Here is a 25,799-nt window from a genome sequence, read left to right on the forward strand (position 1 = left end):
ATACGTAATGTTTGCCTTTTTATGGTGAGAGTCAATCATCGCCTTACTCGTCTATCCCATGAGTTTCTTACAGCATTGGCTCTTGTAGAGGTTTGATGTCACAAATTAATAAGTGAGACTTGTGTTTTACTGTTTTCTTACTCCCTACTGTCTTTTCTTGCCCTACATCTGCTTTTGATAAATTTGTAGGTATAGGTATCTTAAGAAATTGGAAAGGGAGTATATGATTATAAATTTTCTTGTGGGAAAGCAGATGTAGCAAATGATGGTTTAAGAGGTTATGAAAAAAATCTCACAGCTGGCTGGCACTCTCCAGAATCTGAATTTGTGGACTGATAGAAAGTAGTGTACATTCTGGTTTCTGAATTTAATAGGAAAGTCTTTAATTTTTTTTCCTTTGATAATAGATTTGGGTACTTTATTTCCAGGATCCTACATGTCACTTCTTGCCAGAAGTGTTCCATTCTATTTTCTAAATCCCATGTAGTAATTCTCAGTTTAAATTTAGTCTTGCTGTAAACTAAGGTTTGTTATAAATGAAAAATTGCGAGTGAGCCAATTTTAATAAAAATATGAAAGATAAAATTTATTTCGCGACTGTAGTAACAGTGCGATAGCCACCACCAAAAACGGACAGCGTATCACCCCCGGACAGTGATGCGGGTGAATGTGGAACCTGTCTTCGCTAAGACCAGATTCTCCCCGTCCACACACACCGCTTCGACGACACAGTTCTTATACTGTTTAATTTGCCCGCGACTAGTAGTCCTTTGTCTCTTTCCAAGTTTCTCATATTCAAGTTGGTTTCTTTTCTCTGTCCAAGCTGCACAAAAACCTCTGCCGAGAGCGGAATCGCTGTCTTCCCGTGTTCCCGTAATCCAGGCATTCATGCCCAAGGTGCCAATGGCCCTCTAGATAGGCATCGCCCCTATTTCCCGGACCCGGGCATTCAGGGTTCGGGTGTTAATGGTCCCTTGATAGGCATCTTATCTGGTGCCATCCTTTGGGCGTAGGGTCGTTGGCCACTTCCCGTCATGCAAATGTCCATCTGCCGCAGTTTTGCAGTGTGTCTCCAGGCTGGATTTCTTAACCTGACTGGAATGAGAGGAGAAACCCCCTTCCCCTCTTCCCTTCCCCCGTGTTATTTCATTTATATTATTTGATACACCATTAATTCCCATGAATTACTACCCGTATTTCTAACCGGTTGTTCTGGCAAATATGACCAGAGGCATTTATTTCTCTCATGAGGAGGAGCCGTAGTATGTGACTACTATAATTGATTGAGGTATTTATGGCTTAAAGTTCTATACATGAAAAATCCAGATGGGTCTGATAGAAAATAGATATTGGGAGTGGATGATAGAACTGCAAAATCATGTATCAATTGTCTGATAAAGCTGAGACTCTTTCATTAATGTAAATACAAGCATATGTTAACTTAATGTTGGGGGTTATGATTTTTCCTTTTGTTTCTTTCTCTCGTGGTATTTCGTCCCATTTCTTGCTAAGAGACAATAATGACCAGTACTTAAAAGAGACAAAAGATGTAGCCAGGGGGAGGAGTGCAGCTGGCTGCAGTGTCCTAGCTGAGGGGCATTCTCTTGGGAAGGGCAGAGACACCGCCAGATGACACCGCAGAGACAAGTGCAGAGACAAGTCCAGGCATGTTGGAGCTCCGGTGCCTGCGGGATGGAGCTTCCTGTCGCAGAGGGTCCGCTCCCCAGGTTTCCCTGTGCGGAGAAGCTTTAAGGCGATGGTGAAGGAAGGAGTCAGTTCTGATGGAGGGATTTAATCCAGAGTTTTTATTCTGGGCTGCAGGCCCCTGAATCTAGTAACAGCTCCAACAGAATGGGTGGGTGAGGGGTGAGCTCCTCTTGTGCTCTCGCTCTCAGCATTGGAGAAGGGACAGCTGGTCTGAAGTCGCTGCCGAAGGATTTGCCACCACTGCGGAGCCTTTGTCGTCTCACTGCGCCTTCTACCAAGGGTGAGCCTTTGCTCATTAGAGCAGCCCTTTAACTGGGACCTTAGTAACACCTGAAATAAACGGGCAGGAGTTTTTTCTCCTTTTTAATGCCTTTATTAAAAAGAATCAGCTCAGGTGGGGAGAAATCGACAGGTCGCGCCCACACCGCCATTGCTCCCAGGAGTGGCACGGAGGAGGAGGATGATGATGCAGCTTTGTCCGCTGGTTTGCAGGCAGAGCTGGGGATTCCACGAGAGATTAGCAGATTCTGCTTTTTTGGTCTAACACCTTGGGTCCTCTCTCTAGTCAACATCCTTTCAGGTTAGGGTGAGAAGCAAAAAGGATCCAAGCAGGCACTGGACTACGCTCCCATCCTTAGACATCACCTAGGTCCCCTAGTTCTATGTTGGCTTGTTGTTTTTAGGGGTTTTCCTGAACAACTGCAAAATTTGGTGCAATGCATTTCTCATCTGCATACTAGCTCTGATGCCACTCCCATTCTCCTGGTACCTGCAGGGTCCCGGTGTCACTCCCTGGCAAGCCTCAGGGGAACAATGGTTAATTACCAACCACTAACAGGTAATTGAACTCTTAACAATGAAGCTAACTTAACAGCAACTGGTCCAACTTGTTTTAACTCTGCAACCTTAAAAAAAATAGATAACTTCTTATTCATAACAACACCTGATCTGACTGGAAAGGACCCTCATCATCTATTGGGGTGCCTCAGGGGAAAACCCGGGAGCCTGTTCCCCTCCTCACACTTGGAGGGCATGTGTCCCTGGCTGTGCTGCAGTACGGCCCCACTTGGTTCTGCCGCTGCCTCAGGCTTTATTGCTACACTCTGACTCAGCATCCCGAGTCCACCCGACACCTGCGGCTCCTGCTAAGGCTGTGGGGTTTTCTGTTACATGTGGTTAGTCTCCCCCGGGTAAAGTGGCGGGGTGTGTGTGCCTGCCTCTGCCATCCGAGCTGCTGCTCTGAGGTTCCTATTTTTGCTGCGGCCTATTTTTGCCATCCAGCCCGCCCACCATTACCATTGGAGGTAGATGCAACTGACCTTGTGCCACAGCGCCCCCTGCAGCTGTGGGGAATCACCACACCTGCCCTGCCTGGCTGGGAGCCACCAGCGCCCCTGCCAGCTGTGAGCAGAATTGCACCGAAGGGGAAGCTCTGGACAGCTGAGAGAGGGGGGTTTTTACTATTGGGCTTTTTTTTTGTTCTTGTGGTCATTGTTGTTGTTTGTTTGTCTTGTTGTACAAAGAAGTACTAATAAAGCCCTGTTATTACTTTTCCCATATCTTTGCCTGAAAGCCCCTTAATTTCCAGGTTATAATAATTTGGAGGGAAGGAGGTAATTTTTCCATTTCAAGGGAAGTTCTGCCTTCCTTGACAGATCCCTGTCTTTCAAACCAAGACGCTTAATAGGCACAACTCTCACTACACTGCAGCTTTCAGTTTTTTAGAGATTGCAGCCAGAAATGAACTTGCTATGCTAACTAGTAAATCACTGGACTAATTCATGACCAAGAGAGATTAGGATACTGCAGCATATTGAAAAGGAAAGTGCTCCAGCTGAACATTTAGACTTCCTGCAGGCTTAAAGAAAGAGAATGTGTTGTTACAGCACATTCTGAAGTTGTAAAGTCAAATTATGTTGGACCACTGCACTGTTCAGTCCTGGGAAGTACGGAAAACTGATTGATCTTGCAAACAAGACAAGAACATTATGACAAAGAAATCCTCTAATGATGAAGTCTGAAACATGCTAACTGTTTTTTCCTCTTGTCCCTATCCAACCTGGTAACCAAATTGGATTGATTGGCGGAACACTAGAATGGTTTCAGATCTTACAGCCAAGGTAGAAAGTGGGCTTTGGGCTTTTTTTGGGGGGGAGGGAAGGAGGCAGTAGTTGTTGGGGAAAGCAATTAGATGTAAGACTTGAAAAGCCTTGAGAAAATAACCCAAATAGCCTGTATTTCAGGAACTTGGGATCTGGAAAGTATAGAGGAGAGATATTGAAATTTTATGTGCTGGTCCTTTGTAGACCAAGTAGGGATTTAGCTTGTGTTAGTCTTAGCTTACAATACATGGATTGCAATTTTAATATATCCAACTGTTTTCTAAACTGTCAAAGGGAAAGTGTTTCGGATCTTCTTAATCTCCCGCATCTCAGAAAGCTGGTGCTACAGGAATGGAAGTAGAACAGCAGCCTTGTGGAGCTCCACTTTCAATCAGTCAGGATGCTCAAGACTTTAAATGTCTGCTTTGCTTTCCCATTCTTTCCCAGGCATCAGCATGGAACTGGCCTGATGTTGGACAAGTGCAGAGCTGCTCTCAGGGCCCCAAGCAGTAAATCTGTCAGTCAGCATGTTTCAGTTGCTCTGCTTCTGGCTGACAGTGGCTGTGAGCTGCTGCACACAGAGTGACAACACTGTTGGCTAAACTATCCCTTTAAAAAGGCTGGAGTTTCTGCTGTAACTGGCTTGGCTTTCCCAAGTGCTGGAGGAAATTTGGTAGCAGGCCAGTGGCCTCTTCAAGTCCTCAATTAGCTTTTAAAGTGCTATGGAAGTGCTATTTTTAATAAAGTACTTTAAAAAATGAAGTCTTGGGCAATGTAGGAAGAATCCCACGTTGGCTGATGGCATGTAGGTGATGTAATCAGTTGGCTTACTGTTGACTGTTATTAAACCAAGCAGGATTGTACTCAGAGGACAGCTTGTGCTGACTAAGCTGTAGCATTGGACCTGCATTTAGCCTAGAAATGGAAACAAGATGTGGTCAGTCAGGGTTGAAGTTTCTCTTTGTTTATTCTGTATATGTTTTAATCCAGATTTATGGCCTCAGCTTGCTGATCTCCATTGTGCAATCATAATTGCTTCCACCAAAGTCTGCTTGTGCTGAAGGGATTCACAAAATTTCCATGCTGGCATTCTTAATAGCTTAGTTTGTATTCTCCTTGTTGGATGACCAAAGATTTCCACAAGGGGGCTTTTTTTTTGGCTGAGAACAAAAAAATTCTGTTGATGGTTGCTGCTTTTGTGACAGGAAGTCCCTAAAATTTTAATCTTGTAAGATTTAACTTTGGATGTGTCCATGCTACCATTTTAAAGTTCTTAGAACAACAGTGGATGTACTGGGATTGAGTCAACCCATATCGGTAGTTTTTCTGTCTTGCAGTGCAAATGGCCCTATTTGGCATCAAGGCAGCAAAGTTTAACTGTGCAAGGAATGAGTGGATGATGCTTGGCTTAAAAAGAAATAAGTTTCTTACTAAAACCAGATTTTATTGCTGAATTATTTTGTATAGCAGTTTTTATATGTCAGAATTTTATATTTAGATACTGACTCACCCAATTGAACAAGTATGTGACTATATGTCTTGTTTTGAGAAGTCAGTCTCTGTAGATGTTTGTTCCTTATCCTTTGAGCATGCATAGGAGAACTTGGTTACTACACAACTTGTAGGTTGTTAATGAGTGTTGATCAAATCACTGTGAGGAACTCACATGGCAAATGACCTTTCTAATAATTTCTTCATTATGTAGGTACTCTTTCAGTGAGTAGAACACATTCCAGGAGGTTTTCCTGCCTAAATGGAGTGTTGTGAAAACTTGTAAGACTGTCTCGTGACCACCTAAGGGACTAAATCAAGAATGCTCTTCCGGTGTTAAACTACATAAAGAGGAAGGGGAAATGTCAGTAATTTATTACTCTTTACCAAAAAGTTTTATCTTGGATAAGGCTTTCTAATATGTAGAAGGAAAACATTCCAGATTTCTCTTTTTGGAAGGAGACAAGTTGGAAAGTGTGGAAGTGGATGACATGGCAGCAGAGCTCTGAGTGATGTTCAAGGATGGTCAGCAAACCTTGGCTTTGACCTGTGTAACCACATGTTCCGTAGCCAACAGTCTCAGGATGCATTCACAAAGGTGGGAGGTGTAAGAAGTAGTTCCCAGTAGGATCAGGGTTTCCAGGAGGTCTCAGTTCTTCATTAGGCATGTTTACACCAAGCCCTTGGGTGATGCAGGACTGTTGGTCTCAGCAGTCTTGGCCCCCTCCCACCCCCTCAGCAGCCAGCAGAGCAGTGTTTCTTCATATGGGATGGCCCCTGACGAGCTCTGCAGCTGCTGGTGCTATGAGCAGTTCGAGAAACCAAAGAAATTACTTAGACTTTTGCTTTAAATTACGCTATTGCTGGTGTTTAGGAGGAGCAACAGTGTGAAGGAACTAAAGGCATCTGGCGACTTAAGTATATTCATTTAGAACTGTAAAAGTTCTAAATCACAAGACCTTGTTTATTAATATTATTAGCACTGTTTGTTTCCACATACAACTCCTCTTTTTGTAATAAATACAATAATTTCTATTCTGTGTTAATTTTAATAAAGATGTTAATGTCTCTCTTAGACATGTTTTTGCCATCTTTTTCCTCTGCCTGTTTTTGTTCCAATAAATATGGCAAATAATTGGTTTTCTTTCTTCATCCTGAAGCCAGGGCTAACAATCAGTAATGCGTAATCATAATCTTTTAATGTTTTCAAATGTGATTCAATTAAGAAACCTATGTTTTTGCTACAGAAGGACCCATAGCATAGTGGGAGATTCTTGGCTGGGTATTAGCTAAAGGATACTTGCACTTTTTCTAGAGCTGGCCTGCGTTAACCATGCTTGTGTGTATCTATTTTCACGTTAATGGTGATTCAGCTTAAGTGAGGTACCTGTAATTACCTGCTCTCTCACCTGCAGCCTGGTCAGTATCTGTTGAATTCAAAAACTGAAGAGGAGATTTTGATACTTGGTTGAATTTAAAGACTTGGCAGTTTTCTTCATAAACTATGCAAATTATCACAGAATGGTTTGGGGTTGTGGGACCTTAAAGCTCATCCAGTTCCAACCCCCTGTCATGGGCAGGGGCACCTTGCACTAGACCAGGTTGCTCCAAAGCCCATCCAGCCTGACCTTGAGCACTTCCAAGGATGGGGCAGCCACAGCTTCTCTGGGCAACCTGTGCCAGGGCCTCACCACTCACAGGGAGCAATTTCTGTTCAATGTCCCATCTAATTCTGCCTTCCTTATGCTTCCTCATTTGGTATTTTGAAATGGAAGCTGACAGTCTGAGTTCGCATTCCTGTTGCTGGTTTTGAGGTGTTTGCACATGTGGGGAACCTTTATCACAGCTGTAACTTTCTCCTTGCAGGCTCCACAGAGCTCAGTGTGCAATTAAACAGACTCAGGTAACTGTTCAGAAAATAGGAAGGGAGATTGAAGAAAAGCTGAGATGTACATCTACAAGGAATGAACTGGTATGTTTGATTTATTAAAACCTTATTTTGTGGGCTTGCTGAAGCATTTGACTGATGTCTTGACTGTAAGCTTTTTTTTTTATTAACACTTGAACTTGGAGTCTTTCTTTACACCTGTCATTTTAAATGGGAACTCATCTGAGAGCTGTGTAATATCATCAGTTTGAGTTGTGTGAGTTACTCCATGGATTGATAAATTGGTTATCCAATTTTTACCTGTATTTTGTATAATCATGCTGTCAAAGCATAAACATTGCACAGTGTATGAAAGAGGTCTTTCAGGAAAAACAAACTTCTCATGATTTATATGAAACTTGACAGGAACCTGTGGTGGATTTAGAGTGAGGTGAGTCTATTGGCTGTATCTTCTTGCACCGTGACTCTCTTTGGGTGAACAGAATTTATACAAATGCTGTCATTCAAGTGGCATATTCATTTTAAACAGAAATTTTACTAGATCTTACAATGGCTTTTGACATTTGGTTTTGCCTGCTCTCCTCCCCTCCCCTCCCCAGAGAAGTCTGTTGACTTTAGTTTCTGCTTTCTGCCCAGAAAAGCTGACCTTGGTTCAAAGATGAGTTGACAGAATAGGAGTGGTTTGTGGTGACTTCATTATGTTGATACTCGGTGGTATGTGTCTGGTGCCTTGTAAAGGACACATTTGCAGTATGAAGTTAATTTATTGCTATAAAGCAGATTCTGAATTGAGAGTACTCAGCTAAGTTCCAAAAGTGTCAAACTGGTTCAAGGATTTGACAAAATGAGAAAAATGGGAGCTTTTTTATCCTCAGTAATTACAGGGGTTGTGTTGTAGATGAAGAGGTGAAGAAGTCACCTTCCATACGGGCCAATATAAAATCTCTGGTGAGTCATTCCAGCCCAGAGCTTCTTTGCCTTCTGGTATCTTGACTGTTTAACCATTACCTTTTCAGTTATGAATATGCTCGTTCCTCCTTGCAAAGGCCTTTAATTTTTAATATCTGAGAGCAAAACTATATCATACAATACTAGTATGTTTTTGGTTGGAAGGGACCTTAAAGCTCATCCAGTTCCAAACCCCTGCTATGAGCATGCATACCTTCCATTAGACTAGGCTGTTCCAAGCCCTGTCCAACCTGTCCTTGACCACTTCAAGGCATGGGGCAGCCACAGTTTCTGTGGGCAACCTGTGCCAGGGCCTCCTCACCCTCACAGCCAAGAATTTAGTTCCCAACATCCCATCTAACACTACTCTCTGGCAATGGGAAGCCATTTCCCCCTGTCCTGTCATTTCAGGCCCTGTCCAAACTCTCTGGCTCTCTTGGACAACTGGAGCTCTACGGTCTCCCTGGAGCCTTTTCTCCAGGCTGACCACTCTCTCAGCTTTTTCTTTGTATCCTTTTATTCTCATCATCCTGAAGCTGGGAATTGAATCTGACAGTGCAGCTTGAATATTTCCAGCCTTTTTCCAGCTCCTGCCTTCACTTTGTATAGACTTTTTACTGCTCACCTTCCCTCTTGCTGGTGAGCCCTTTGCCAGGGAATGAATGCTCATCCTGCTGCTAGTGCTGTGCTGTCAGTTTTTATGTCCTGGTGAAGCACTATTCTTAATTTCTGGTCTGGGCTCAAGAGAGATGCATTCCACAGGAGGATCAAGCTGTGACACACAGCTGCGTTTCTTTCCTTCCAAAGCAGCAAAATTGTTAGTCTTTGGGAATCTGTTGCCTGTGGTAATCTATGAACTCCATTCTTAGGCAGGTGCTAGTCTTGTCCTGTTTTTTCATTCTCTCCTACCACCTCTTTATGAAACTGCTTCTGTGCAGAGAAGCTTTTTTTTTTTTTTTAATCTGTATTTACTTCCCTTAGAAAAAGGAGAGTGAATGTTTACAGTTGAAGATCCTGGTGCTGCGTAATGAACTGGAGCGACAGAAGAAGGCCCTTGGTCAAGAAGTAGCCTTGTTGCATAAGCAAAAAAGTACTTTGCTTGACAGAGGTAAGTGTAGAAACCTTAGCCTAGTTTATGACCAGAATGAAAGTGCTGGTTTCTTCTCTGTTTTCATTGTCTGCTGTAATGTGCTGCTGTGTTTTTTCTTTACCTGAAATTTGCAGCCACATGTAATTTCTTCACTCTATATTATACTGAGTTTTAGACAGCAGTCTGGTATCTTGTCTCTAAATAACTTCTTACTCTGACACTTCTCCAAAGCAATGTTAAATCTGTGTTTGACTGACATTTTATGAGAACATCAGAAGAACTGCAGTATAGTACAGTAAACATTGCCATCATAAAGGGACTTCATGTCACAAGGGAAGTTGCTGCACCTGTGATTTGGATTCAGTTTTAAGTATTAGAAGACAAATATCTGTCTTAATCTTTTAATATGTAAGTGACAGATGAAATACTCAGTCATCTTGGTATCATCCTTTACAAAGAGGATATCATCGAGGCCAAGTCTCCTATAGTGAAATGCTGTATCACTGCCTCTTCGGAGCTCACCAAGACCAAACTCTACACATACTTGATTTTGTTGCAGGATATTTTGTTTGCAGTGCTTAGTTAAGTCTAAAGTAATTAGTTACTACTAAAAAGGATGGTTTTTACCATGTACTTTATTCTGGCTGTGCAAGTGTTGGGATCCCGTAATTGCATTACTGCACTGTGTGGTTGTGAGAGGAATAAGTATTAAAGGAAGATGAAATCTGATGAGTTGTATTTGGCTGGTGAATGATGTGTAGTGCATGAAGACAGGTGTTCCTCCTGTGCTGTCTGACATTCTCTAGTTTGGGAGCATAATATAGAAAATTCTTATATAAGAATAAGTGGAGGATTGTTGCCAACATTTTGTCAGTATCTACTTTTAAAACTTTGGATAACTAAGAAATTTTTTTTTTCCTGATTCCTCCTGTTGCTTAGAAAATGCATTTGGGACTGAATACCAGAAACTTGAAGAGCATAATGAATCTCTACATGAATCAAGAAAGGAATGCACTGCTAAGAGGTAAAAGGACCTATGTTTGTTCTGTAACTGGAAAAAAAAGATAAGCTTGAGAGCAAGCATTTGAAAATGGGACTTCTGGCACCAAATTCTTCCTCATGTTGTCCTAAATCTTCTGTTAAGATATCCCTGCTACAATTTGTAGGTATCTAAAGTGATTACCAGTGGCAGGTCTAGAAGAGAAGAAAACTAATGCTTGGTTGTACGTGTAGACTCTGATAGGAATTTCAGGTGTGTTTAAGTGTAACGCAGCTTTGTAATACCTGATTCTTGTAGTCAAAATATGTCTATAATGTATGGTATGCCTGAAGACAAACATTAGCTTTGTGTACTGTATTTTTTTTTGGATGGATTTACCTAACTTTTTGAGGTGATAAAAGCTGCAGAAGGGATATGACAGCTTGATACCTTTATTTGGAGCTTTTGAAGAAAATAATAGTTTTGGAATCTCTTTCTCCAAAGAGAACAGTTTTTGAAGATAAATGCCCAGCAGACTATTCGATGCAAGCAGTTGCTGTCGGAGCTGTCCTATATCTACCCTATTGATTTGGTATGTTTTCAACATCCTGACAATTTGCTCAATGTGAAATGTAGTTCCTATTTATTACACCGCAAGCAAATATTATGCTTTACTTGTGACAGAATCTGCTCTTTGCTCATTCTGTTTATTTCAGCTTTTTCTTACATTTGGTCTTTAGATTACAAACTTTACACAGAGGGAACTTATGCCAGCACCTCTTACACAGTGTCCTCTATGAAAATAGAATAGCTATAATTTAATAGATGTTTTCCATTTTGTGTACAATTGCATAAAGTAACCCTGACAGTAGGCTGAGTGCATAGAAACATGTTATAATGTTGAGATTCAAAATCTTTTATATAATGAATTAATACAAAGTTCTTTACTCTTTAAAAAAGTTGCATTTATTTTCCGAACTGTGTTAGATCTGGATTAAAATACTGTGTCAGTCACTCTAGGTTTAGTTGAATATTTAATTTTTTAATTTTTATTTTATTGTTTGTTAGCTTTGTTGTCATGTTTTATGCAGGTTTTGGTGTTCTCAATGTTATTGTTTCATGCTCACTTTCCACTGTTGATGTTAAATTTACAGAACAACCAAAAGGATTACTTTGTTTGTGGAGTCAAGCTTCCTAATTCTGAAGACTTTCAAGGTAGCTGCATATTCTTAATGTAGTTGTTACAGTTAACACTGCTTTTAAACTTGGCAAAATTAAGAAAACTGGTAGCAATAGCTTGGGGTCCAAATTTTTGACCAGAAAGATATAGACTAGAAAAAAACGGACAAATTATTTGTTGGTACTTCCTAGCTGAAGCAAAGGAGGTTCCTTTTGACTCTTAGTAAAGTACCTCTGTGTTCTAAGACTGCATATTGAGACACTGGAACAGGCTACCCAGAGAGGCAGCGAAATCTCCATTCTTGGGGATGCTCAGAACCCAGCTGGACGCAGTCCTGGGGACAACCTGCTCTGAGTCAGGGGTGAAGTGCCTTCCAAACTCGGTGATTCTGGAAAATATTGGTGCCTGACCTAGAATTCCATTTGGGCTACTTTTAGTCCATAAATCTCGGTAGGGCAACAGCCATGAATCTCCATTTGGTTTACTGTCGTTGCTGGTGAACTTGCCAAATAAATACCTTGCAAAAAAAGACTTTGAACATCTCTGACAGTATGGAGTACTTTACAAGTGACCTTCTACTTCAACTGTCATCCCTCATCCTATTTCAGAAGCAAATATATCATGTGCCTGCCTGTATAACAGTTGTACAGGTAACTGCATGCATTCATGTACAAATGTTTGATGTGAACTGGAAATTCACTAAAATCTCCTTGAGGATTTCTTCCCCCCAGTACGTGTTCACTCTGTTTTTTAAGCAAAAACCTCCATCAATTGTCTGATTCTTTAAAGCCACCCCATAGTAATTAACTTATACTAATAATATGTATATTGGATGCTCGAATATTGGAGGAATAATCTCTAAAACAAACTAATTTTTCAGCAGGACAAAAATCAGTCTATTTCTTTGTTTCCTTGATTGCACTAAATGTGGTAATGAACTCAGTTTGCTGACTCCTGAGGAATGAGTGGTGTGCCATCTTCTGACCCATTTTCAGTTTCCTGGTATTAATTCATTGCAAAAGAATTACTAATTCTTTATCCAAGTCTTTAGAAGAATTGTATTGTGGGGAAGAAGTACTAAACATTCAATTTAGTGAAATAGGCAGTTAAATTTGAAACCCAGCTGTCTGGCATGGATCTTATCTCAGACTCAGTAGATACTATATTTTAAAAAACTAGGCATCAAAAAAAATCCCTAGAAAACCAGTTTTGCTGCAAATTTTGAACCTTTTTTTACAAAATCCATTTTGACAGGGATGTAACTTAAATACATACATGACAGGCTCTGATAGAGCGCAGTATGGTTGTTGAATATTATTATAAACTTTGTTGAAGGTCCTCTGTTCAGCTGGTTTCATGGATGCATCAGAAGGGATGACTATTATGCTGTCTATATCCCTTAAAAAAGAATTAAAAATAGAGAAAAGAGAAAGGAAAAGCCTTTATATGGCTAAAAGATGTAGTTTCATTTGCAAGATCTATGTGTATTCCTGGCAGGTGAAGCTTTAAGGTTGAAACTTTAAATGTCAAATTGAAAATGATACTTCAAAAAAATGGGTTATTCTTAAGTTTTTCTGGCTATTGGCAGAGAACAGAGTTCACAGCCTGGGGTCAGTGTCTCTCCAACTGATCTCACTTGTGAATAAAGTTGAGGAGGAATGCAGCTTTCTCCTGATCCCACTCACACGGGAGTGTCAACTCCATCTAGAGAAAGGCAGAAATCTTAATACTTGAGTTTTGTCTTGTGAATTTTGTTTCACTTTTCCCATCTCTTCTTCACCCTCCCCCAATCCTGGCAGTATAGCTTTGAAAGTAAAATTTGCAGGAGAACAAGCCATCACCAGTTTTCTGTGTCTCATCGCAAGAGGCAAATACAATACAGTGCAAACACTTGTAAAGCTCTCCAAAACGACAGCAGGTCTCCTTCTGTCCTTGAGTTCTGACTTCTGAGAGCTACAGTAATTGTTGTTCTCTGAGCAATAAAGATGAATATTAGGATTCAGTAGATACAGTTAATAATAGAATCTTTTTGTCATTGACAGCAAAAGATGATGGAAGCATTGCTGTGGCCCTGGGCTATACCGCTCACCTAATTTCCATGATATCCTTCTTCTTACAAGTGCCACTCAGGTATCCTATAATTCACAAGGGCTCCCGGTCTACAATCAAAGACAATATAAATGACAAGCTGACGGAAAAAGAGCGAGAGTGAGTATATTGTAAAAACACTGATCTACTGTCTTCAACAAATCAACACCAAACAACCCATCTTACACAGTTTTGGGCAGTCTGAGGTGATAAGGAATTTGAAGTTACTTGTTACTGCTTTCAGTAGCTGTGGAATAGTCATTGAGTTTCTCTTGTTGGAATTTTGGGATAGAATAGAGTAACTCAGCTTTGTTATTCTGGGTCAGTTGGCACATATATGGCTTTGATTTGGCATCCAGTAATGCTAGAAAGACTTAAATAGTGTTTCTTAGTGTTTCATGAGTTTTGGTTTCTATTTGGAAAACTTGCCTTTTATGTTTTGCTACTGGCTATGGGAATAAACTGCAGATAGCAGGTGTTTCACTGGGAGGCTGCTGCCAGTGCCGTAATAGTGGTTGATAAATGGGACAAAACAGATAGCTTTATTTTAACACAGAGTTTTTTAATCAATTGAAAAAGCACAGTAACCTGCCACCTACTATAAATCAACTGAATATTCAATGTAGAGCTTTTCATTTGCTCTGTAATCATTGTCTTTGAACATGTTACTGTTCAGTAACGCTGTTACTGTTTTCCTTCTAGGAAACTGTCTTGCTGTCTTTAAATTCACTCTCTGAATGTCTTCTCCTGCATTTTGGAACTTTGTTTCTTTTCCCACTGTCTTGGCACCTGTGTGCCCTAACATGAAATTGGTGGCAATTACTGGTTAAGGTTCCCTTTGTAGCCTGAAACCACTGAACTGCCAGGAATGCAACATTGACCATTGGTGCAAGGCCAACTACTCTGTTCAGATTCTGGGCAAAGTTTGCCCAGAGACTTTACAGACTACCCATCCCTGGAAATTTTCAAGGCCAAGTTGGATGGGACTTGGAGCAGCCTGGTCTAGCTGAAGGTGTCCCTGCCCTGGTACGTGGTTGGAATGAGATGAGCTTGAAGTCCCTTACAACTCAGGAATTCTGTATGTGTATGGATGGCTAGAGTCAGGCTTGCAGCATGAGTAACTTCATTTTTCCAGAAAAGTTTGAAAAAGAAGCAACGGAAGTGACAGGGAAAATGAACTTGTGGAAAGTAGCTGACTCTTTTGACAGGAAGCTGTGAAAAAACAAATTCTTCTCTTTGAAATACGCAGTCAAAGTTTTACAACATTTTAACACTAATTCCTCACAATTCAAATAAAAATGGAAGGGTTTTATTGTGCCTAGTTGACAGAATTTGGATGCTTGAAAGTGATTTCTCTTTGAAGGTTAGTGACTTTTGGCAGGATGGGCAAGGTAATTTGCCTTAATATTTAAACTTTTCTTCCTGTTGTGACACCATAAAACATAACTATATAGTTATGTCTTGCAAAGTAATTTTGATACCATTTTAATAACTTGTCCGAACACACTTCTGCATACCTTAATAGAACATTGACCTGTTTTGCTTCAGTGTAGTTCTTGAAGCAGATGATCATACTCCTTCCTGTACATCACTTTGAGAAGGGTTGCAAACCAGAACATTTATATCTTGAAAACAAATTTCTGAGTAGCAGAACTCCTTGTGTGTGGGTGTGTAAAGATTACTTCAATTTCCTGTTCTCTCATACAGCTTAGAAGGTTTAGTCCTTCTAAGGACTACAGCCTACAAACTACAGCCTTCCAAACTCTTGTGACTTAATACTTGATTTCACAACAGATTTCTGAAAAGGAGAGTTTTTAGCTAAGCAAATTAATCCCTATTGGGCTATTTATCTGTGTTGTGCAAGATTTTTTCAGAATTAGCTCCGGCTGGAGATGTTCTCTTCCCAGCTATTGGAGAAGCAATCCTACCAGCTCCAAGGTTTTATGTCAAATGTCTTAAATTGCTGGGATCATATTCCTCCCTTGCTCCTAATTGTGTTGAGCACAGCAGTTAACATACATTATTAGATTTCTTTATTTCAGTTACTTTTTTTCAGCAGCTTTTTAAGCTTTCAGTTACTTTATTTCAGCAGCTTTTTAAGCTCCAACATAAATTGTTGAGTAATTGCAGTGATGTAATCCCTGTATTTGATCTTTACTATAACACATAGCATCCTCATTATTGACTGGCTTATACTTACATACTTGGCTTTTTTTTTTTTTTCATTGCAGGGTATTGGATGTTAGGATTTTTCCTTTTTTTTTTTGCTTTCTCAGGAAATTTTTCTCCCATTTGTTGTGCGAGAGATGGGAATGACAGATACTTAAGAGCGACAAAAGATGGGGACGGGGGTGGGGACGGGGCACAGTTTGTTTCTGTCTTTTAGCTAGGAGGTTTTCTCTTGGAAGATGCAGTGGTACTGAGAGAATTGGCTGGGAGTTAGGGGCTGGGCTCCGCTCTCATTGTCTCTCTCAAGATCAGATTTGTGGTTTTGGTGCTGGGAGCCACCAGCGCCCCTGCAGGCTGTGACCGTAACTGCACCGAAGGGGAAAAGTGCTCGACGGCCAAGAGGAGGCTGTGGTTGTGTTTCTGTTTTTAGTTTGTTGTTGCTGCTGCTGTTGTTGTTTGTTTGTCGTTATATATACTAGTAAAGCCCTGTTATTCCTTTTTCCATATCTTTGCTGGAAAGCCCTGTAATTTCAAAGTTACAGTAATTTGGAGGGAAGGGGTTCATGTTTTGCATCCCAGTAAGGTTCCCACCTTCCTTGGCAGGCACTTGTCCTTTAAGCCAAGACACAGGGTTTCTCTGAGATCCTTATTAGGAATGTCTAGAAATTGTTCATTGGGGGAAATAGCTGAGGTTTTCGCTCAAGAGCAAATTCATAAGTACAGGTGTTTGTTTTTAAAGTCATACTGTAAAAAGATGCTACTATACTTTCAAGTTTCTTTACTGACTTTTCTAAGCCCTCCTATTGAGCTGGTTAAATATTTTGAGGTTTCAGAATGTAAGTAACTTCTGGGAAATGCTTTATCTGCTTCAGATTGGTTTACTTGCATGATCCAGGTCACTTCTATGAGGACCTTGAGAATTTACAATTTTTCTCTGTTACATTGGGACTTTGAAGTAGGAGGTTGTGGTGAGAACTTAGCTCTTGTCTGGCCACAGTACTGAACTTAGAATGAAGTACAGAGTGACTACCAGTAGCATATAGTATATGGTCAGCCTTGTAATTGCAGAGATATTAGTGTTTGTAATCTGCTTAATAACTGTTCCTCTCTTGTATTCCAAAACCTGATTTTGGTACTACCAAAATGCTCTAAGTTTTCTCCTGTGATGTCTACTTGTATGACTTTTTGAATTACCATGTTAAGACAAGAATCTGATTTTGACAAAATTTCTCATTAACTCACTTCTTCAGTGGTCCCTTTCAGCATCTCCAGAGTGCATGCAATATGTAGGAATTCTCAAAAGTTCTGGAGTCTGAAAGATTTCAAAGCAATGAGTGCACTTTGAGTCAGTTTGCAGAGGACACCATGTTTGACAGGAGCATTGACCTGCTCGAGGGGGCAGGAAAACTCTGCAGAAGGATCTGGACAGGCTGCATTGGTGGGATGAGGCCAGTTGTATGAGGTTCAACAAGGCCAAGGGTTGTATCCACCCTTGGGTCACTACAATCCCATGGAACACTGCAGATTTGGGGCAAAGTGGCTGGGAAGCTGGGAAGGGCCCTGGGGGTGCTGATCAACCGTGGCTGAACATGAGCCCAGGTGTTCCCAGGTGAGCAAGAGGCCAATGGCACCTGGTGTGTACTAGCAATGATCTGGCATCAGGCCCAGGGCAGTGACTGTCCCCCTGTGCTGGGCACTGCTGAGGCACTTCCAATCCTCACTGTCTCCCAGCAAGACAGACATTGAGGAGCTGGAGCATGCCCAGAGATGGGGATGGAGTTGGGGAAGGGTCTGGAGCACCAGGAGAGACTGAAAAGAGTTGGCTGAGCTCAGGCTGGAGAAGAGGAGGCTCAGGGGGGACCTTTTCACTTTGTACAACTCCACAGGAGGGTGAGCCAGGTGGGGGGGTTTCTGTTCCCAGGTAACAAGTGACAGGATGGGAGGAAACAGCCTCAAATTGTGCCAGAGAAGTTTTACGTTGGATATTAGGGAACATTGCTTCCCTGAAAATGTTGTCCAGCCTTGGTCCAGTCCGGTACAGTGGTAGAGTCAACATCCCTGGAGGGATTTAAAAGCTGTGTGGATGGGGCACTTGAAACATGGGTTGGTGGTGGCCTTGGCAGTGCTGGGCAAGTGGTTGGATTTGGGATGTTCTTAAAGATCTAAGAACCTTAATGATTCTGTGATTCTATGGATATGTAATTCCCAAATTAAAGCTACTTAGACAGCAATGTGTTCCTCTCTCCAGTGATGAACAAGTTTGCTTGCACAATAAATCACCTAAATTCTTTGGCAGTGTTCTGGTGGAACTGAAACCTAACACTTCATCACATGCTCAACAACAGAGTGAGAATGCTAAGATGAAACTATTTCTGATATTTTCTGAGACTGTGTTTCTCGAGCCCTGTATTTAATGCTTCTGTTAGTCTGCTCCTAGATTTTTAATAAAGAATGACTCCCAGCGTAGGGCAAAATAAGGATTGTTGTATCTGGAGTGAGACATACATTGTGACATTCCCTGTGTTGGTGTTGCTACTCATGTTACAGTATTTTTGAGTATAACCCTATTTTTCCTTTTAGAGGAATATATATATATTATATATTTATATATGTGTGTGTGTGTACATATATACTTACAAAATATATATATATATATTCCTCTAAAAGGAAAAATAGGGTTTTTTAAGTTTAATCACTTTTCTGGTTTGCTTTGTGTATCTGGACAAGTGAAATGCACATTCAAACGAATTCTTTATGTTGAATTTTTGAGCTATCACTCCTACTATGTCTCTTAAAGACTTTCAAGAGCTCTTACTTACGTGCTAGGTAATTTGGAGCTGGAAACTATTTCAAGAAATAGTTTTACTAAAATTATTTCTCTGTAATAATAGTACAGAGAAATCAAATAGTACATACAATCTGACGGGTACTACACCTTCTTCCCAACAAAATGTGTTAAGGGTGGACTAGTAGGAGCAGTAGGAAGAAAGTTGCCACCCCCGTGTCATACTTCAGGTTGGGGAAAAAGTGAAGGGGTAGAAAATGGCAACTGTAAAGGTTTCCTTGGTATTTTGTAATTTAGAGAAAGACTTTTTTTCCTTTCACTGTGCATGACAAGCACAGACAGCAAAGGCCAAAGGATTCAAACAGCTACCATGCAAGTCTTGGGCATGTGCATTGAGGCATCTGGCATCTTTGCAGTTGTTTTATGACTTGGATGTACCTCAGGAACCAAAAGATGTATGAAATGGTGTAAGGGGGAGTGAAATTAAGGATGCTGCCATGTGTTGCTTGTCCTGTCTAAATTCCTTTTGTTGTCATTAAAGTAGGAAACATCTGTCTATTGTAATACTGGGCCCTCATAGAAAACTAATAATATAGTTAAAAGGGATAGGTTTGCTCTTGAAATAATTTCCTGGAAACTATTTTTCTGAGTTGGAGTTACACCTCAAATTTGTCTTTTTATGCAGCTCACTTTGATCATTATTGATACCTTAAGCATGCCAGAAGATTGCAGTGATTAGTCCATTTTTGTCTTGATGTTTGATTTCTTTAGGTGCTGATACTTTGAAGGCCAGTTTGAATTCATTGCTGTAGCCCTTGTGGCAAGGGCAAATGTATAAATAAAAAAATCAGGTCACCTCCACTGGGATGGTGCAGACTTGTTGCAACTGAAGAGTGCATAAAGCATGAATCAGAGGTGCCCTTCTTGGGTCTTCAGAGTGGTTCTGGATTCCTTAAGGATGCAAAGCATGGAGTAAGTTTATCTTAGTACAGACCTTGATGTACAAGGTCTGCAGCACCTTTGCATGTGGGGAATGTTGATGTATCTCCACAGTTTGTTGACTGAACCTTGAACTCAAACCCCAGCAGACTGGATTAATCCAGTTTGGGGTGCTTTTCATTTTTTTAGGAAGCCAAATTTCAGAGAAGATTAAATAAATCAAGCAGGACATACTTAGAATCTGCACATACTCAAGCAATTATTTTGGTGTATTGTGTTGTATTTTAGACCTACTCATTTGCACTGCTCAGAAAAACTGGTATGTTGTGTGTGGTTCATGCAGTGTTAAATCATGGAAAGTGAGTTACTGACAGTGGAAGTTCTGATGTAAAAAATTTCAGGATAAAATACGAATAAAACATACATATGGGATTCCTTGCCAGTTCTGCTCCAAAAATGCTTCCAAATTATCTTTCTCGATTATCTTTAATTTCTTTGAAGTGTGGCAAGCTGGATTTGCAAGTAGGTGGAGATCAGTGTTGCTGAATTGGCCTATGGATAATTTTGGAGCATTTGCAATCCACTTGTTGAATGAGCATAATCTGTAAGTGATCCCCCTTATTGTGGCCGTACGCCAGTTTGGAAGAATGGGAAAATAAGGATTTCAGCTGCAGTAGACTTAGTACAACACCACTAAAGTTGTTATTGCTCTGTGCCTGGTAACAGATAAGTCACTTGCAAACAAAGCAGTCTGAAAAATTAGAATACAAGCATGTGAAGAATAACTTTTCACTGACGTTAAGATTTTCCAACTCAATTGACACGTCTTTGATCATATTTGGTACTTCGGCTGAGGTAATGAAATGGCAGCTTTGGGAAGAAATCTTGGCAAACTTAGATGGAGGGAGATGGTTGCTTGGGAAATCTAATAGCTATCAAAGAAAAGTTGATTCTTTGGGGCAGATTGACTGTGTGTTAAGGGTTCAACTGTATTGCTCAAAGAAAGCTTTTTGCCATGAACTTATCTTGAACTGTATTTTTACATTCTACAGTTCTTGAGGATATTTAGCTAGAATCTTGGCTTATTTGATTCTTGATTAGCAAAACAATACTTCTGCCTTCATTGAGTCAGCAGATATTGCTGTGGATAGATAAAGAATTAGAACAGGTGTTGTTTAATGAATTTAGATAATGTTAACACTGTTTCTGGGAACTAGAAGTTTTAACATGCTCCTGGCCATTCTGAGAAAGCAGATTTTGTTTACTGCAGTATATGAGACCACTGACCCCAGACATCTGAGACCAGCTGAGAAATGTTTATGTGAAGACATACTAGTCTTAATTTACTCCCATTGGAACACTGTACTCCTGTTGAGATTTTTTATTTTCCAAAACATTACTTCATTTTTTAAAATAAGCAGGGACTTGACCTGTATAGAGTGTCTTCTAGTTAAAAATGATTCTTCAGTAGCAGTGAGATTTAAAGTTCTGATAGCGAGGTTGTCTGCTCTGTCCTTGCAGATAGTCCATGTATTGTGACATTCATCGTGGCTTATGTGGTGCAAACCTTGAATCCAAGCTGAAATATGTCATGGAAATGCCTAATTTACAAAAAGCCATCAGTGTTACTGGCTCCATAGATTCATTGCTGTGATTTTGAGATGTTTGAAATCATTTGCTGAAGCAATAGAATGATACCCTCTTGTACAAAGTGGTGACTGTCTTGTCAGGAGCTGCCTGATTTTCATCATCTGGATCTTTGCTTTTATTTTCTTTCTACAGTCTGTACATATTGAAGCTATCATGCATTCCCCAAGAGCAAGGTCACAGCAGTTAAACTTATCATAGAAAGATGTTTCTGCTTTTGGTTATCATCATCTGAAGAGTTCAGAAAAGCATTTTGAAAATACATTTCATAAAGTTAAACTAATGTTTTATTTCCCCAGTAAACAAATTATTTATTTATTGTATGAAGCTTGAATGGGGATATGCTTTTTCCTCATGGCAGTCTGTATTTTTGTCATCAAATTTGTTTTACAAGTGTAGCTTTTTCTGTTAAGTAGGAACTCAAAACCATATAGTAATCCAGTCTGAATTTGCTTGCGATTGGTAACTCATATTTATGTCTTAGTCTGTAATTACAAGCAAAATGCATGCTTGTAATCCTTTCTTCTGTCTTTTCATTTAATTTTGGGTCTTCTGCAAGAGATCTGTGCAGTCTCTGCTCTGAAACTGATAGAGTTGTGGTGCAGCTTATCTGAGACGGAAGCAGGTTTTAAAGGTGTGCAGCCAAAGCTTCTTGTGCCTTGATCTTCAGGTAGAGTGCTAAGATGTTAGGAATGCTGGATATTTTGGTGCTTGTGGCTCTTGAGCAGTTTATTTGTCCTAGTATTTGATTTGAAGTGTCCTGAGAAATTGTGATTTCAAGTGAGCTGTCTGGACAGTGGTTCTTCTGACTTAAAAGGCTTTCGGGGTTTAATTTCTTCTGGTTTAGAGAAGCCCCAGGACTTTTAAATAACACAAGATTCCTCCTCTGAATATGACATTCCATTACAGTGAGCAAACAAGGTGTGGTAAGGTTGGAGGGAAAACACTAGCTCTTTCCTCCCCTGCCTGCCACCCTTGCAGACCCCAAAAGGGGGTGAAGCTGAAATAACTCAAATGTCAGTAAATATTTGAACCTTTTCTTCTACACTCCTCATACTTCAGACATATCAAACAAGAATTTGTGGGTTTTTCAGGCCATTATCTTACCTAGATTGTGCTATTTAGTCCTATCCTTGTATAGAGTGTCCTATCCATGGTCTAAAGCTTAAAACAAATTTTTTTCTTAACTGACCCATTTTTAGTATTTTTGTGTGAGACACAATTGTTCCCCCAGATCTGGTAGATGACTCTGCTATGACATGAGTGACTTACAGTCACAGAAATTACATCAGTTCTTTATCTGTATGGTAATGAATAACTGGGTTTCAGCTGCATTTTGCCAAGTCTGTGCTGCAGCAACCTCTCTGCAGTTATTCTGCTTACTGTCTTTGATAATGAGAAGTGAAAGAAAGTGAAGGTTGAGTTAATTCTCTGATAAATTTGACACAATTGGGCAGGAAGTGTCAAAGATAGTGTAAATATGGTCATGTGAAAATGCAGTGGTGTCAGCTTCATTTAATCTTTGGATTAAGATTCCAGTCTGCACTTAACTACTGGGTAATGTCTTGACGTCAAAATGGACAGCAGTGATGATAGGCGTTCTCATGATTTGGAATTGTGACCAGCACTGTTTAACTTCTAAGTCAATGACATGGACAGTGAGATTTGCCAATGACACCAAGCTGTATGGTGCCAGAGGGAAGGGATGGCAGAGGGACCTGAACAGGCTGAAGGGTTGGGCCAGTGCCAGCCTTGTGAAGTTCAACCAGGCCAAGTGCAAGGTGCTGTACTGGGATCAGCAATCCCAAGCACTAGTTCAGGCTGGGTAGAGAATGGATTGAGAGCAGCTCTGAGCAGAAAGACAGCTTGGGAAAATGGTTGGATGAGAAGCTGGACATACCCTGGCCATGTGTGCTGGCACCCAGAAGTGCCCGTGCGCTGGGCTGATCCCACGGCATGGGCAGCAGTGAAGGGGGAGATTCTGCTCCTCTGTCCTGCTCTGGTGAGACCCCACCTGCAGAGCTGCCTCCAGCTCTGGGGTCTAACATCAGAAGGATGTGGAGCTGCTGGAATGAATCCAGAGAAGGCCACAGAGGTGCTCCAAGGGCTGGAGCCCCTCTGTTCTGGAGGCAGCCTCAAAAACAGAAGGCTCCAAGGAGACCTGAGAGCTCTTTCCAGTGCATAAAGGGGCTGTGTAGCAGGAGAGCTACACAGGCATTTTAGGCAAGGGCCTGGAGTGATGGGACAAGGGAGGATGGCTTCCCACTGCCAGATGGCAGGGTTAGATGGAATATTGGGAAGAAATTCTTCCCTTTGAGGGTGGGGGAGGCCCTGGCAGAAGTTGCCCAGAGAAGCTGTGGCTGCCCCATCCCTGGAATCACGCAGGGGCAGGTAGGACAGGGCTTGGAGCAACCTGGTCTAGTGGGAGGTGTCCCTGCCCATAGTAGGAGGTTGGAACAGGATGGGTTTTCAGGTCCCTTCCAACACAAACCATTTTGTGATAATTAAGTGTTCTTAAAACATAAGTGTCCTAATGTAGCTTATAAAGCTGCAAATATTACTGGTCCTTAAAGTTCTGAATCACTTGGAAAGTTAAGGCTATGTAACATGATTCCAAACTAGATTTGAAATTTTACTTAGATTTGCCAAATGAGATGTAATACTATATTTAAATTGTGCCAGACTTTAGCCTGTGCAAGACAGTTGGATGTGATGTGTAAAAAACATTATTTTACTGACTTCTTCCCTTAAGAGCTTTCTGAAGTACAGATTAAACTTTGAGACCTTAATATAATTTGGCATATGGCAGAAGTCTGAACTGAAGAGAGAATAAAAGATCTAAAACATATGGTGTATTACCAAAGTAGAAGCAGGTGAAAGCAGTTAAAAATGAAGCAATTTTATAAGTATTAAAAATAGTTTGTGTTAAAGGCAAGTGGTTATAGACAATATAAGTGGGCCATCAGTATATTGGTACATATGTGATATTTCTGGATGCAGAATTCATAATTCACAGAACACAACAGTAAATTTATTTGGACTTGAATTCTTAAGAGATGCTTGAGGTCTGAAATAAATGTATAGAATAAGGATTCTTTCAACTTTTCCTAACATTTACCATCTGCCTGAGCCAGGAATCCTGTAGTGATTTCCTTGAGTGTTCATCAATCACCAAAGTGACTATTTGAAACAGCTAAAGATGAGATAAAGATATGAAATTAAATGAGAGCCTGATGGCTGATGAGTACTTGTTGAGGGTCAGCTGGAAAAAGTAGGACAGTGAAGAGTTTTTAGTGATTAGAGTAGAATACTTAGCACAATTTATTTAAGTTGTAAGAGTGGTCTAATACTTAAAACACCACAAGTAGTCTAATCATTGTTGTAGTTTTGAAACAGGACTCTGGTCTACCAGAACAATATCTGTGAGCAGCTTTAAAAGATCTCTTTTTCTGTAGTCAGTTTTCTGGTTTTTAAATACATCAGTGCTAGTGAGCAGTTTTGGTTGAAGACACTATATTAGCAAATTGTTGCCTATGCTCTTACCAAAGACAGGGGTTTTAAAAGTCACTAAGGGAAGGGTTGCAACACTTTCTTTTGTTAAGAAGTCAATGATACTCCTCATAAGGAAAAAAACCCCACCAGAATAGATTATGGATATGAACTGCAGGCATCACACCTCAAACTGTAAATATGAAAATGAAAAATCCTTGCAAGAGGCTTTTTCTCTGTCTGCACCTGAAATTTCTTGGTTTTACTTTCAGCAGCACATGAGCACAGTCTTCATTACATCTTGAATCATGGAAAAGATTTATGTTAACAATGGAAGGTGACTTTAACAACCTTCCTACCCCTAGGAACGATGACATTTATTTAGAGGAAGTTGTTATGATAGCTGAGTGTACAGGGTGGTTTGAACTTGCCTTAGAGGTGATACATTAGGCTTCTTTGTGCCTGTAGCTTTATGATTACAGGATGATCTCCTTGTATCTGGATGAACGCCAATGGAGCAGTGGCTTGTGGCTTCATGGGGTGGGCAGCAGCCTCTGTATCAGGTTCCTGCAGGGATCCCATAGAATTACAGAGCTGACTCCTAGCAGAAATGCCTTTAGGCCCCTAGACAAGCACAACTGTCAAAAGTGTTCATCTGAAGCCATGTCTGCTGCTCCTGTACTGCCACCAGACCACGAATGTGTTTAGACATATTCAGGAATGCTCCATGAACTGAAAATTGCCAACAGACAATTGATTTGTCTTGGTTTGGCACTGAGATTTCTGTTCAGCTGTTTGCATGTGCATGAAATCAACTGGAGTGGAAATGCTGACAGCCAGCCACCATTGGTTTTTCATATTGACTGGAAACACATACACTGGGTTTATTTTTTTTAATAGAAGGACTTTTACATCAGAGTGGATGATTTAGTATCCTGTCTAGTCTTTGTAACCTTGATGTGATTCACTGTAATGATATTATACTTTGCTTTTAAGTTTCTTAGAGTTACATGTGTTTCTTATGTCTACAGAGTGTTCTACTTGATTAAATACCATGGTAGAATAAAGTGTAATTAGACTAGGCAAAGTAACAGCTCCCTGAGAGTCCTATTGATGGTGTAGTTGGGTACCTTTAAACTTGATACCTGTCAGAATGATATTTTTAAATGCAAATATTCAAACAATTAGCATTTGTGAAGTGTTGTGAGGTCCTTGAACTCAAAACTTAATTCCATTGTTGATGGTAATGTGCTAGTTTTGTAGTTTCAGTATGGATTACAGGTAGACTTTCAGCCCT

General features: G+C 40.5%; 1 protein-coding gene across 1 annotated transcript in view; it reads left to right on the plus strand.

Annotated features, from left to right (window-relative positions):
* UVRAG (UV radiation resistance associated) overlaps positions 1 to 25,799 on the plus strand; it is a 99,807-nt gene that overhangs the window by 33,421 nt on the left and 40,587 nt on the right. Inside the window, exons 7-12 of the mRNA XM_041467284.1 lie at positions 7,167 to 7,272; positions 9,118 to 9,244; positions 10,166 to 10,250; positions 10,710 to 10,797; positions 11,360 to 11,420; positions 13,428 to 13,593. Coding sequence (XP_041323218.1) covers positions 7,167 to 7,272; positions 9,118 to 9,244; positions 10,166 to 10,250; positions 10,710 to 10,797; positions 11,360 to 11,420; positions 13,428 to 13,593 — 633 coding nt within the window. The remainder of the gene's footprint in view (positions 1 to 7,166; positions 7,273 to 9,117; positions 9,245 to 10,165; positions 10,251 to 10,709; positions 10,798 to 11,359; positions 11,421 to 13,427; positions 13,594 to 25,799) is intronic.

Source organism: Pyrgilauda ruficollis, unplaced genomic scaffold (assembly GCF_017590135.1).
Source record: "Pyrgilauda ruficollis isolate IOZ18807 unplaced genomic scaffold, ASM1759013v1 scaffold204, whole genome shotgun sequence".
In the NCBI taxonomy this organism is placed as follows: Eukaryota; Metazoa; Chordata; class Aves; order Passeriformes; family Passeridae; genus Pyrgilauda; species Pyrgilauda ruficollis.